This window comes from Oxyura jamaicensis, chromosome 3 (genome assembly GCF_011077185.1).
Source record: "Oxyura jamaicensis isolate SHBP4307 breed ruddy duck chromosome 3, BPBGC_Ojam_1.0, whole genome shotgun sequence".
Lineage (NCBI taxonomy): Eukaryota > Metazoa > Chordata > Aves > Anseriformes > Anatidae > Oxyura > Oxyura jamaicensis.
This window is the reverse complement of record NC_048895.1, coordinates 4,225,003-4,239,628: the sequence shown is the minus strand read 5'-3', so window position 1 is coordinate 4,239,628 and position 14,626 is coordinate 4,225,003. Positions and strand designations below refer to the sequence as shown.

At 39.7% G+C, this 14,626-nt stretch overlaps 1 protein-coding gene across 3 annotated transcripts in view; it reads left to right on the top strand.

The window, feature by feature from the left end:
- Positions 1 to 12,060, top strand: part of PUS10 (pseudouridine synthase 10) — a 31,941-nt gene extending 19,881 nt beyond the window's left edge. For all 3 annotated transcript variants that reach the window (XM_035322444.1, XM_035322443.1, XM_035322446.1), the window contains 10 exons: positions 1,337 to 1,401; positions 2,411 to 2,496; positions 5,121 to 5,246; positions 6,877 to 6,933; positions 7,870 to 7,946; positions 8,046 to 8,101; positions 8,227 to 8,344; positions 9,409 to 9,551; positions 10,025 to 10,124; positions 11,762 to 12,060. In XM_035322444.1, coding sequence (XP_035178335.1) covers positions 1,337 to 1,401; positions 2,411 to 2,496; positions 5,121 to 5,246; positions 6,877 to 6,933; positions 7,870 to 7,946; positions 8,046 to 8,101; positions 8,227 to 8,344; positions 9,409 to 9,551; positions 10,025 to 10,124; positions 11,762 to 11,800 — 867 coding nt within the window. In that variant the 3' untranslated portion in view covers positions 11,801 to 12,060. The remainder of the gene's footprint in view (positions 1 to 1,336; positions 1,402 to 2,410; positions 2,497 to 5,120; positions 5,247 to 6,876; positions 6,934 to 7,869; positions 7,947 to 8,045; positions 8,102 to 8,226; positions 8,345 to 9,408; positions 9,552 to 10,024; positions 10,125 to 11,761) is intronic.
- The last annotated feature ends 2,566 nt before the right edge of the window (positions 12,061 to 14,626 follow it).

Sequence of the window (14,626 nt, the reverse complement as noted above, 5' to 3'; positions counted from 1 at the left end):
GATGTAGGGGAATCTAAAGGAAGAAATACAGCCTCTGAAGAGCCATCAGAGGCTCATCCTTACGCTGAAGCTGTGCTTGAAGCTAGCATCAAGGGCTGTGTTAATCAGAAGTGGTATAAAAGCTGGATTCTGAGTAAAAAATTGTCATCTACTGTAGATACTTATTTAAACGTACTGTTACTTTAAAGGTTTTCCAGCTCATCTGTCCTATGAGGAAGGAAGGTACTTTTATCTCTACTTTATCTCTAGTTTATGCGTAGGTAGAGAAGCAGCAACTTTCCTGAAGGCACCCAGGATGTCCTGGATCATCAGAGCAAGGACGTGAATCACCCCAGACAGCAATTCAGTATTTTTCACTGTTTTTCCAAGTCCCGAAGCTGAATGAAAACATGACTTTTCAGTTCCTTTCCATGTACCAGTGCTCATCCTGAAGTGTTTAGACTTATGGTCTGGATGGGTGGACAGCTAGATGGGTCATAATCCACGTGATTGGGCTTAAAGGGTAGTAGTTACTGGGTGTCATACTCTATCTGGATGCCTGTGACAGTGGAGTACTGCAGGAGGCTGTCCTGGGATCCCTCCTTTTGAGCATCTTTATAAAAAACCTGGAGGAGACTGTAGAGGCTATTCTCATCGAGTTTGCTGATGACAACAAATTGGAAGGACTGTTGGATACACCTGAGGGCAGAGCTGCCACTAGAGTAACCTAAGCAGGCTGAAGGAACGGGCTGATGCAAGCCATATGAAATTTGGCAGCATCAAACACACAGTCTGACACCCAGGAAGGATTAAACTCTGTCAGAAACATGGACTGGGGACTGTCAGGTTGGGAAGCAGCACAGTGCATGGTAGAAGACTGAGAAACAGTGGCCATAAGTTGAAATGAGAGGTTCAAAGTAGATGCAAGAAAAAAACTTCACCATGAGGACAGTTAGACAGAGGAGCAGGCTACCCCCAGAGGGGGTTTGCAGGCTCCATCCCTGGAGGATTTCAAGACCCAACTCTACAAAACCATGAGCATTTAAGTGTACAACAATAATCATTATGTTCTGATCAGTAAGCTGCACTAATTACATTGTTTTCATGTTGTGAGTAAAGCTACTTGGATATGTTTAGGCAAAATTACATGTTGCTCTTTGTTGCCCTGTTAAGGTTTAAGGTCACAGTGAGCTCTCGCTGATACAGAGTTGTTTGTAGCTATAAGAAAACATAAAACATGAGTGAAGAAACTATATTGTGAGAAGTGTCTCATGTGTATGTTTTAGGGTTTCTTTCTTTTTTAGGCATATCCTTTCTTAACTTCTCTTCTTGACTCATTTTTTATTTCACTGTGCAGTCTGTTTTCACTAGAATGGCAGTTATTAAAGCCTTAGAGAAGATAAAAGAAGAGGATTTTCTCAAGTAAGTATATACTGAAACTAGTTCTTAGTATTGTTCTTTTGTGTAGAACTAGGATGGGGAGGAAAATATTAGGTGGGTAAGTGGTATTAAGATGACTATAAAAGAACTAATTGCTTAAATTCCACTAGTTTATTATTTTAAATGTGTTGAATTTTCTGGGCTTCCGATAATAAAATATAATTCCAGATTTTTTTAGTTAAAGCAATGTTAAAATGCTTGAATTAAGCCACAGGAGATGGAAAACTGGACATGACACAAACGGTGGTCTTCTTCCCACTAGTAATATTGCCTCATTGTTCTAGTATCCCAGGAGCACCACAGAAGAGAAGCTGTAGGTCAGGGAGCTGCAGTTCTGCTCGGTGCTGCCAGCAGCGCGTCACTGCAAGTCTCTGGGCTGGCATGGGGTTTAGAATGGTTGGAAGTGAAAACAGTTCATTACAGTATTGCCAATCAGACACATTCAAACAAATCTTTATGTGCATCCTCAAAACCACAGGAGAGATTTAGAAATCATGGAACTTCTACCTGTAACACCAAGCACTGTAATACGGTTAAAACAGAGAAACAAGCAAGCAGCAAAAACACAAGCAGTGGGAAGACATCAATAAACGTTTTCTCTATAGTTCACTATGTTTAAATGCAGTAAATCTTCACAGCTCTTTTCTTGGATTCCCAGTGAAGACTTAATAATAGGTTCTGAAGGTGGTTTTCCTGCAGTACTTGGTTTCGTTATTTCTGTAGTATGGTACTGCTCATTAGCACACTTTGGAGTGTGACACATCGGTAACGTTGGATGACAGACTGACAGAAGTCTATTTTGCAATGCACTGTTCTTCATTTGCTTAAAGTTTATTCATTTCTTGCTGTTCCAGCTATTAATGTGAATACTGAGTTTATACTGCAGCTGTGTTTTTAGTACCTGAAGCCATTGTCTTCCGTGCCATTATTACTAGGGTGGTGCTCAGTTATGTTCTGGTATTACTGGTCTTTCTCAATCTTTCTTTTACAGGCATTTTCCATGTCCCCCGTGTTCACCAAAGAACCTCTGCGTTGCACTGGAAATTCAGTGCAATAATGGTGCAGTTTTTGTGGCTGGTAAAGTGATCCATTTATTTGCTGCTCTGTTGTTTTAAGCGTAACTTTATAATGCTGCTACAAGAGCCAGGAGACTCTTGCTATGTGTTGATTCCTGTAATTACTTATAAGGAGGAAAGAATTAAATCTAGCTCTATCTAAGGGTGGACTTGGAAAGGGGAAGAAATCATATTGGTCTTCCTTTCTGTCTCCTTGGGATAACCCTTATCCCTGCAAATGCTGCAGTTGCAGTATGGTTTGGGAAAGGCACTTCCCCACTAGATAAGCTGTCAGCAGTGCTGTGCTTTGCTGGGATTTTGAGTTGGATTTAGCAGTGTTCACCATCTGGATTTATCTGCATCTTACTCCAGCCAAAACTGTCGATCTTCATGAAATCAATAAAAGTGAAATTTTGGAAATCGTAGCCCCCTCCAACCCAAGGTAACATCTGGAATAATTGGATAAGACAGGTAGTGCAACAGCATTTGATGTCCCTGTGTTGATTCTACAGACTTTTCTGTCATTGCCTACAAGTGTATCTAACCTTCCCCAGCCCTGTGTATAAACAACCACTTATTTAATTATACACAGATTATTTAAAAATACAACTTTAAGCCTATAATGCAATAATACAATTTTAAGCCTATATGCTATGTTTAAAAGGATGGTAAAAATCCTGAATAAAGGATTTATTCAAATAAAAATGAAAAGAAATAATCAAATGAAAAGAAAAAAATGTGAAATTGAATATTCTCGTGGCAGGCTAGTTGGTGTTCTCTATATACCTGTTTCTTATTTTTAATTAACAATTAGACAGTTAAATGTACATTTTCATGAACCCAAGATACCTGATTTCTTTTAGCCCTTTCCAAACACCCTGTTTTGTTGAGTGGTTTTATCATGTATGTAGAAAGACATGGTCAGTTTTCTGCTTGTGATTGAATTGAATTTTGTTTTTGTGTTTTGTAACTTACAGATTGGGATGTTTTTTGTTTTTTTTGGGGGGGTGGTGGTGGTGGTGGTGTTCCAAACAAGCAAAAAAAACCCACAACCCTATGTTGTCTCTAATTTATAAAGAATTAACCCAGAAGAATTTCTTGAATACAGTGCAGTTTTTTTTTGCTATTACAGCAGTTTAATTGAGATTGGGATCTTAATTTGTAAGCACAGTTTCAGAGTTTGTATTGCCCTCTTGACCTTACCTTTGGTGTTTACTGATCCCTTCCGTCTGCTACTCTTTTTTTTTTTCTTTTTTAAGGGCTCAGGAGAAGCTGTTGAACTGAGAAATACCTGTTTGTTTGTTTTTTACCCACTGTTGCTCAGATCAAAAACTAAAATTATTAGAGTGGGGAGTTGAAAGAAAAAAAAAAAAAGTATTATTTTCCTATTTCCATTTTATGGAAAGAGAATTTAGCAGTGTGAAGCTGACTTCTGAATGGTTATTCATAGTACTTTCATTATTTGCCCCATCGAAACAGTATTAGTCAGTTTCCCCATTTGTTTGTGTGGGTTTTTTCTGCAGATCAAAATGCTGGAAGGAAGTGTTGTTAGAAATAGGAAAGTATGATACTGAAAGACAAAAAAATGGAGATGACAAAGACACAGGTACCATATGCATAGCTACTTTGAACTCCTTTTTTTGTTTCATAAATGCAGGGTTTCAGTTTGGAACTTGTTAGTGCAGGGGGGTTGCTCGTTCTTTTTGAATGAGTTCCCTGTTTTGTGCATGTTTTCACTTCTTATAAAACCTATCAATAAGAAAGCTCATCTTGATCATCCGTGTCAGACTCGTTCTTGGTTGTAGCAGTCCTTGTGTCGCGTGTGAGCATGACATAATACCAGACTAGGACTGGAATCAGTCAGAGGATGGCAATCTCTTCACATAGCAATGTTCCAAGGTTCTTGAAATTTGCACTAGTTTATTAGTGAGGTATTTTGCTAGCGTGGTTTTCCTTGTAATGAGCCAAAGCATTTTAGTTTGGGTTTCTTGTGTTAAACATTCAGACAAGGCAGAACTTGGATTGAAACCTGAACTATTTGATATGAGGATGTGGGGGAGCTTGTTTACTTAGGACATGCATAGATTGGTGGACAAGCATATATATATATATATATGTGTATATATATATTTGTGTATATACGTATATATATATATCTCCTATTTATCTAGTGAGGATGTATCAAGCTATAGCCCAGTATGTAGTACTGGTTTAATTTATTTGTTAATTTTTATAAAAAACATTAGTTTGACTTGGAGGAAATTGTCTCAATACCGTGCTCTGATTCAAAGAATAATTATTCACAACTAAGTTGCCTCAGGCTGGGTACTTGGATCTCTGTTTTTTCCTTCTCAGTTGTGTTAGTCTTGTGCGGTTTTGTTTATATGCTTCTTGTACCTGAGGGTTTGACTGCAGCAATAGGTTCTCCACATGTGCCTTTCAGCTGGTCATCTCGGATGCCGAAACACTTGTAGGTCCAGGAGCATGAATTTTGTACTGTTGCTGCAGCGCTCTTGCAGTAAAACAAGGATAAGTGTGTAAAATTATTTTCATGAGGCTCCAGTGGAAGTTAAATGCATTTGAATATGGAATACTGGTTCTTTTATCCACTGCTTAAGAATGACTACAGGTAACATGTTTTTACAGGAAGGTACAATAAATATTCAAGGAATTTACCTCAGACTCCCTGGATTATTGATGGGGAGCGAAAGCTGGAGTCTTCAGTGGAAGAACTGATTTCAGAGCATCTAATGGCAGAGTTCAAAGCAGACAGTAAGTGTCTAGGAGATCTTTTACCATAAATATTTTTCGTTATTACTAGAATATTTTTTCTTAGTAGCTACTCATTTAATACAACAGTGTAATGAAAAACACTACGTATCTTTATCCCTCTCCTACCCTTCCGAGTCAAAGCCCATAAGCTGTTTTTTAGCTATGGCCTATGAGTAATTAGGTGATTGTATTTCATACGGTATCTTTTATCCTTCTAAAATATCTCCTCAGCTGATCTGATGATGCAAAAAGTCTGCTTTTATGTGGTAGTATTTTTGTCTAGCCATGCCTCGTAACAGTTGGTAATTCATTCAGTAATTCCTAATGAGGAGGTTTTTGCCATGGGCATTCCATAATATCTGCCTAGTTTCAACCTCTTCATGTTTCTTACCTTGATTAATTTATTTTCTTCAGTGCATAGAGTTCCGTAAGAGAAATGCTTATCCAGGGATTATCCAGATGAAATAATCACTGCCTGTCATTTGTCGCCTGTTAGACTTGGAATTAGAGATATAGAATGCCCAAGGAAAAATTGCATTAAATATTAGTTTAGAAGAAGACAGTTTCTTTCCCCTTCTTTCCTCCCTCCCAAGAGTTGCTATGCTAATCTGAACACTAGAAAAATTCTCAGACTATGTCTTCAGACCAGTTAGTATGCAACACCTGACTTTAGCTTGCAGAATTCCCACAGGTGACCACCAGAACTGCCTATAAATAATGGTGAGGAGCAATATAAGCGTACAGCAGGTCAAGGGAGGTGATCTACCACCTTTTCTCAGCAGTGGTGTGACACTGTACTGGGCCTCATTTGGGGCTCCAGTACAAGAAAGACACGGACATGCTAAATTGAGTCCAGCAAAGGGCTGTGAAGTGATAAAAGATCTGGAGCATGTTTTGTACAAGCAGAGTCCAACTAAGAAAATTCTGATGTTGTGACAGAAAGAAGCCTTCATGAGCATGGAAACATTTTCTCATTGTTATTTAGTTATCATTACATGACTGGAGAAGTGAGGGATAATAAAAACTAAGAAAATCTTTCTGTGGTCTTGTTTGTTCCCTAAAGAGGGGAAAAAAAAAAAAAAAAAAGTGAAACAGTTTTTCAGAGACCCTTTGAGCTGCAAAGTTACTTTTTAGTGCAGGGTTTGGTCTCCCAGTCCGTCTTCAGGCAAAGCTTGAAGATAGAAGGGGTGTGATACAGGAAACTGAATACCCAACAATACATGTTTGTGTAGCTTGAAAGACAAAAACAACCAAGTGGGGAAAAAAAAAAAAAAAGTGGCTATCTTCCAGATTAGACCTGAATTTTCTTCCTCTTCTGCCCAGGAGAGCAGACTAGCAGAAATTTCTCTGAAGTCGTTGGGTGTATTTAAGTTGTGTTTTGGAGGAAGACAGCTTACAATGATTGGCCAAAAAATTAGGAGTGCTCTTTAACAAATCAGTGAGCATGAAGGCATAAACAGAAACTGTTTCCCTCCTGATTTGTTCAAATACAGTGCAGGCTTCATTTTATAAAGATAACCATTTGAAGTATATTTGCAAACAAATTTAGAATATCTCTCCTTTTAAAAGCTGTGGAGAGTATTAAAAATGTAGAGTAAAATCTCATTTCCCTTATTCAAATCTGTTACAGGCTTTAATTTTTCTTCCTCTGGAAGAGAAGATGTGGATGTACGAACACTAGGCAATGGTAAGGCGTGAAACATGTCTTGTGAAGCACAGAAACCAACAAAATAGTTAAGTGGAGCTACCCTGATAGGTCTTGCTGACTGCTAAGTGCATAAGTGTGTGACTAGACATGCTTTGAAGTTTTATGGTGAAACATTTTAGTGATATTTATGTATTTATTCCCAAAGATTTCATGGTTTCATTAAAAGAACTGAAAGAGGAGAGCTTTTTTCTATGTCCCTGGCTGCATAGCTGCATGGAAAAGCAGAGCTTGTGAAGAATATTTTATTTTATTCACTTCCTATTTTTAAAACCTTTATGCCAGACGGATTCCTGTCTTGTTTTCTGTTGGGTCCTTGTGCTTTGCCTGTCACTGGGGAGTGGGGAAGCCTTATTTTCTTTTTGAACTTGGCTCCTTTCTAAAGGTCAGTATTGGAAAATATGCTGAATCTACTATATCCAAAGGAGGAGGGGGGAAGAAAAAGTGAAAACTAACAACGATGCATTCCAGTTCCTGTCTGATTGGGAGCGTAGTTCTTTGGCACTGCTTTTACTGGGGATCATCGCTGGCCCTCAGCACAGAAAGTGCAGCTATTGCAACAGATGTTTAGCTGAGGGAGCGGGATTTAACATCATCCTGCACCTGGGCATTGCTGTAGGTGACAGAAAATAAGCTAATTAACTTTTTTTCTTATTTTATTTTTTAATTAGCACAGACTTGTACAAGATGTCTTCTGGGAAGTCGTAATTTGCACATATTGCTGATACTGGGGCTTAGTAGCCAAAAAAGTCCCTTGTTTCTTTCCTTCCATCTGATGTTACATCCCTAAGCCTGCAAGTTCCTATCCCTGTTTGCGTAACAGCAGACAGCCTTCACACCTTCCAACCTTACTGCATAAATTCAAACGTTAATTTAGAACAACATGTTTTTATGTTTTATGACTCTGCATGTTGCCAGGAAGGCCCTTTGCCATTGAGCTTGTGAATCCTCGTAGAATACATTTTACTGCTGTGGAAATGAAGGAACTTCAGCAGGTAAATCATTTGCACCTCATGGAACTCATAAAGCATGTGTTTCTTCTCTAAGAGAGCAGCTTTGCTAACTGATTCTTTTTTTTTTTTTAAATATCACAGACTATTAATAACTCGTCAGACAAAATACAGGTTCGAGATTTACAGCTTGTCACCAGGTCAGTATTTATCATTGCTGGCAAAGGATTTCAAAGTGACGCTTTGGGAGTTTTGCAAGCGTTCCTGCTCACAGCATTATATAATTATGCTTATGTTATATGAGTAATTAATTTCTTTTATTTAGAGAGGCAATTGGTCGTATGAAGGAAGGTGAAGAGGAAAAAACAAAGACCTATAGTGCCTTAGTATGGACAGACAAAGCAATACAGAAAGAAGATATAGCGTTTCTAGATGATATCAAGGTATCTGTAGCTCCTCCTTTTTCTTTTTTCTTTTTTTTGGCTAATTTATGTAGTACCTGGCCTGGTGTCTTAGGGGAGATTTTATATACATGCACCCATGGACATACCTCCTTCCTGTGGTTGGTTGGTTTGTTTGATCAGGGTTCCTTTTGCTATATGACTTTAGTATCTCCTTTCCCCCTTCTCACTGTTAGACAGCCTGTTACAAGTTATTGCATAATAGCAGGCCAAATAATAAAAAGCAGGGAATGGGAGAGGGAGAAATCTGGCACCCACGCTGCTTGTTTGTAAGGTCTATGGAAAATAGTGCAAAAAGGGCTAACCAGTGCTCAGAGTAACAAGCATGCTGTTACCGAGAACTTCCTCCAAATGCTAGTCAGAGGGACAGCGCTGGTGGAGGAATGTCTTCAGTTTTTGTTGTGTTGCACTGTTGTCTATGGGTCTTGCCCATGAAATCATTCTCAAATTGAAGCTTGAACCACTGCACTTAAAGGAAACAACTGTTGTGAACTGGCTTTTTCTTTTTTTTTTAAGTATGCCTACCCACTTCCTGAAAGGTTGCCTTGCAAAGTGCTGCATCTTATCTGGGGAAGGGGATGAGGGTAGGGAATGAGGGGAATGAGCTTCTTAAAAGTCTGTTCTGAGAACATTTTTTTTTTTTTCCCTCACTATTATTTCTAGAGGGCTGGCTGTAGTTTAGACAAAGCATTTTGTGGATGGGATTTTTATTTTATTTTTGATTGCCTGAGGCTCTCAGTGAGGTTGCAAATCCTGGAGTTATTCCAGCAAACGACCGTGGAGATTTCAAGGTTATTCCTCAGTATATGTGATTCCATTAGTTTGTGTTCATATGAGGCCTTCTCGTTTGGCCTCTGAGATGGCTGTCCTTTTTTCTTTCGATAAACATGAAAAAAATTAGTCTTTCCTCCAGAAGATTACTCAACTCCCATAACACAATAGAAAAAAAAAGATGCGATTGGCTAATGGTACATATGACTTCATCTCAATCTGTGCAGCGTGTTGCATATTTCCTTCCTCATTTATTTTGTTCCCTCTTGTATTAGGAATTAAAACTTGACCAGAAGACACCTCTCCGGGTTCTTCACAGAAGGCCTCTGGCCGTAAGATGTCGGATCATTCACACCATGAAGTCTGAGTACATAGATGAGCATCACTTTCGCCTGCATCTGAAGACTCAAGCGGGAACGTATCCTTAGCTGCTGTTACACAATGCATTTACGAAACACCTTGTTGATTAGAGCAATTCAGGCAATGGGAAGTTTCCTGCTTTTATCTCTCCAGCGTTTCTAAATCTCGGTTCTTCAACAGTCAGATCTTGCTGATGTTTGCTTTTATGTCAGAATTTCACGTGGGCTTTCATTCAAAAATGCTACCAGTTTGTGCGTATTTTGGTGGTGGGCATAGATGGAGAAGTATCTGATAGCTATGAAATGTATAAAAAGCCAAGAATTAGTAGTCTTTTAAAGATGGGTATGAGCTTCACAGGATATTAAGGATAGTCTTAACAGGATGTTCACTTCGATTTAGATTAGCAGTAGAAAAATACACTATTTTTGCTTTGAGGATGTTTTTTCATCACACTGTTTTTTTCCCTTTTTTCCCCTCCACCTTTGGAGGCCTTTATGGCACAATGCACCTTTCCTTAGCCACCCTTTTTAGCTACATTAAAGAATTTGTGCATGGAGACTTTGGAAGAACAAAACCAAATATTGGCTCCCTGCTGAACAGAACCGCTGACATTCTGGAGTTGGATGTAGAAGTGAGTTCTTCGTTATTTATCTGTCCTGGAAATTAGTCATGTAGTTGCATTTGTGAGATGCTTTCAATGTTCTAAGCAAATCAACATTTCTTACCTCAGCTAATAGGAAAGTTGACGTTTATGCAAAGATAATGGTTTGTACCACACTGCCACATGCTTGTGTCATGCGACAGCCTTCTTCTGCTGAGTTCATGTTGGGGGAGGGATGGGAGAACATAGCAGGAATCGATGACACCTATTATTAGGACCCATTGTAATAGAGCCTTTTCTTTTTCTGTTATGTTTACATCATTTCTTTTGAAAAGGGGGGTGGAGAAAAAATAGGAGAGTCTTGACTTCCTCTTTCAACACTGGTTTAAACTAAATATATTTATTCACTTGCTGGAGTCAGATGATGTAGATATTGACTTGTAACTACAAAATTTGTTTTGGCTAAAAGAACATATGTCGAGATTTGAACTGAATATTAAACCTGGTGGTTTGGCAAGGTCTATTTAAAACATGGATTTTCACTTTGAGTAGCCAGTTACCAGCATGCTTGTTGTCATGTATTTCTGGAAGACTGCCTATGTGTTAAATTTTGCACAGCCGGCGTGCAGCTTTTTGTGTGTCTGTGGTGGGATAATACAGAAAGAGAGCTTGCAGAGGGCACTGAAAACAGGAACAGCTGAACCTGGTGCAGGCTCTCACACGGATGGGTGTCGCTACTTTTATTGGATGCAACTATGAGGGATGTCTAGGGATTTTAAAATAATTAGTCATCGTGCTAGTAATGCATTTTAGCTTAGCCTAGGAGCCTAATCCTTTGATGAAGTTGTAGATTAGGCAAGGAATAGGTGTGGTTAATGTAGGCAGTCTGGGAGCCAAGGCATTTAACATGCTGCATTGTGACTCCTGTGTTGTGATCGCAACAGCACAACATTTGGAAGAGGGTGAACAACAAGTTTATGCCCAAAGGAAATTGGATATGTGGCCTCAGGGAGAGCAGGGAAGAAAGACGTAATCCAGTTGTAGTAATTATTACAGTTGCTTCTAATAAAGTGTCAGGCATGTTCTGTCCCTTTTGACTAACACTCAGAATGACTCTTAATGATGTTGCCTCGATAATTCTTCTGCATAATGCTCACCTGCTTATTCTTTTAGCGTAGTTTTCCTTGCTGAGGAGGCAGATTTGGGGACAGCCGATGGCTTTCTACTCAAGTCTTGCCTGCACTGCAATACCTGAATATTTCTGTGGCATCAATCAACAGGTTGTTTTCACATCGTACCACCCCATCTATAGGATATACAGCTCAGGTTAGAAGAGAAGAGGAGATGGCTCATGTTTCTAAGTAGCAGCTTTGGGTGCTCTACAAATACAGACCTACATCAACTGATTCTGGCTAGCAATAGTAAAAGGAGTTGCAATTCTGCTTTTTATGAAGAAAACCCAGCTTCAGTTGATACTCATGGAGCCAACAGAACGAGGTGGCTGTTTCATGCCACTCTCCCTTGTCTTCTCCCATAATGTCTCTCTTTCTGTATTGTTTCTTCCCACTGTTAACCTAGACCAGACAAGCACAGCGATGGCCGGTCTTTCTGAATACGTAAAACACCATCTGCTGATTTGTACCTTTTTTCTTTCCCTGCTCTTCTAGTCTGTTGATGTTGACTGGCCTCCAGCCCTGGATAATTAGCTCTTCAAGTTGTAATGAGGAAAAAACAGCTCCTCTGTCATCAGCTGGTTACTGAACACTGTATGTATGGTATTACAGCTCGGTTGCAAAGTGTTTTTCTCAAACGTTTGGATCATGTTGATCTGCCAAAGGATATTGTTAGTTTGAATCGACTTCAAACACTCTGGAACAGGTAGTGTTCATTTAATATCTAGCCCTATTTTAATTCCTTCTGTGCATACAATTTTGGTAAGCTAATGGATTGATAACAAATCTTTTTTTAAAAAAATCCCTTAAGAAAAACAAACGGTGTACTGCCTGCAAACAGCGTGCTAACTGAGTACATTATACATGCTTTATGCTGTTCTGTTTGAAATGTTTTAAGTAAAAATCACCCTCCCTAAAGCCAGATTTTTTATTTTTTACTGTTTTTATATTGGATGTTGTAGCTTTCTTGTCCGGATGCAGGTAGCACTGAATTGCCTGAAGTGCGGTTGTAGCATTTTCTGAGCCCTGTTCATGCAGGACTGTTTCACAAGAGGATGCTCTGAAAGCAGTAGGGTAGTGCCTGGAACGAGGTGATATTCTACCCTGTGCTGGCTGCTTTTTGATCAATGGCAGCTTCAGAGACGGACAATTTGCCTCTCAGAGTGCTTTTCAAAGGGAAAAACTTTGCACTTAAATCTTTCTCATTGTAAAACATCAGCGATGCCTCCTAGAAACTGCGCTCTGAGGTAGTTGTGGCCTCAGCAGCTCTTTGGCCTGGTTACGGTCTTCACGCACAGGATTTCCCCGTGAGTCACCAAAAGATAGGGAATTCCTGGCAATGCGTGATGGAATTCTAGAGAAAAATAGGGATACCAGGAACCCCAAAGTGCAAACAAATATAGAACGTTCTGAATGTTGGTGTTAAAAGACCAAGACAGAGATAAAATGCCTTGTTTTGCAGTACGGTCGCAGCAGACGGCATTTTTTCTGGTACCTAGCCTTGGGTGGATACCTGGATGTTAATTCAGTTAGGAAGATGTTTCTGCTCACCTGAAGTACAGAAGAGTTACACTGTCCTCAAGAAATTAAGGTTTGGAATTTAAGGGCTCTTCATTAACACACATTTCAGAGGTTGAGGGTAATTATTTTCCAGGAAAAAAACAGTTAAGGGACAGGGAAGAATTCTGAGATGTGTTACCTTGAAGTCAGATGTGCCAGGACGTCACAGTAGAGCAGATGCATGGTAACTTTAGTTGAAGGCTCAGAAAGGCACTAATGCATGCATTTTAAAGGAGTGCCTAACAACTCATCTTGAAAAATTAGTCTAAATATTGTATACTCTGTCTGTGACGGGCTGTCAGAACTTGTCTGTCATCATTTGTTTTCCTAGTCCACCGCGAACTGAGTATAGCAGCAGTTCAGAAGCTCCTGTTTTTCCAATACCGAGCAGTAGGAACCTGATTCAGACAGCAAGATTTCTTTGTTTTTAACCTTAAAGCTGTTATGAGCAACAGATTCTAGGAGTAGTTGCCTCAGATAGTAATCAGTACCCAGAAAGGAAGTGTCGCGAAAGATGGAAAACTTAAGAAAAACAAACAAAAGAGAATTTCAGTCTCATATCTATGTGATTTCTTGACAGAAACTCAGAGTGAGCTAAAATGTGATTTATAAATTCCATAAACTAGAGGGGAAAAATGTAAGCAAGGCTGCACCATGGGCACAACAGACCGTAGAAGAGCTGTCCCAGAGGGGAAATAGAACTAACGAGGCAGCAGCAGGAAGGACTCCTACTCCGGTCATAGTTCAGAGACACTTAAGGTACATTTGCGTTCAGCTTCCTGCATTGTCATGGTGACAGTGGACACCGTGTTAAGACTCAGAATGCAGAGAAATGAGGCTCTAAAGACAATGCTAAAGGTGCTGAGTCTAATCTTCTCCATACAATGGAGCGAGGTCCACCAAAAATCCTTAAATGACTTTTTATGATAAATGTGAAATACACCAGAAGAAGGAAAAAGAAAAAAAAAAAAGTTGATGATGCAAATGACTAGCTAAACAGCTGTACAGACATTTATTGTTCGGTTATCACGTGGCTGTATGAAAATGAGCTGTAAGCTGGTCTTTGAACTTCGTTTAAAGTCTGCAGTTTCTAATATGCTAGTTGAAAATGTTTATCATAATCTGTAAGGAATTTTGCAGCAATAGTGGTAATGTTCTACTGTGGCCTGCAGCTTGTTTTTAAAAGTAAATTGCCTGCTTGTGCATACTCAGGATGTTTATTTTGTGAGAAAAACAAGAGCAAGACTTAATTTTATTCTTGAGGCATGTGTGTAAGAGGAAGGTATTTTCTAGCCTGTTACGTGGAAAATGCTGAAAAACAAGGTCCAAGCACTGTTCCTTTGCATCATCTTTCTTCACACTGGAAAGATTTAAAATGAAGCTGTTGTATTTCTCCAAACAACTGGGCACATAGAACCACAGAATATCCTGAGGTGGAAGGGACCCATAAGGATCATCAAGTCCAACTCCTGGCACCGCACAGGTCTACCCAAAAGTTTAGACCATGTGACTCAGTGCACAGTCCAAGCGCTTCTTGAATTCAGACAGGCTCGGTGCAGTGACTACTTCCCTGGAGAGCCTGTTCCAGTGTGCGACCACCCTCTCGGTGAAGAGCCTCCTCCTGACGTCAAGCCTCAACTTCCCTGCCTCAGCTTAACCCCGTTGATCCCCCCCTCCATTTTTTTTGTATCAGCGTAGCTGAGCCTGGAGACAGCTCTTTGCAGGGAAGGCGGTGAGTGCAGGCTGTACCTGGTGTACATCTCTAGCTGAGCCTGAGTGCGTCTGTGCTCTGCGCCCATC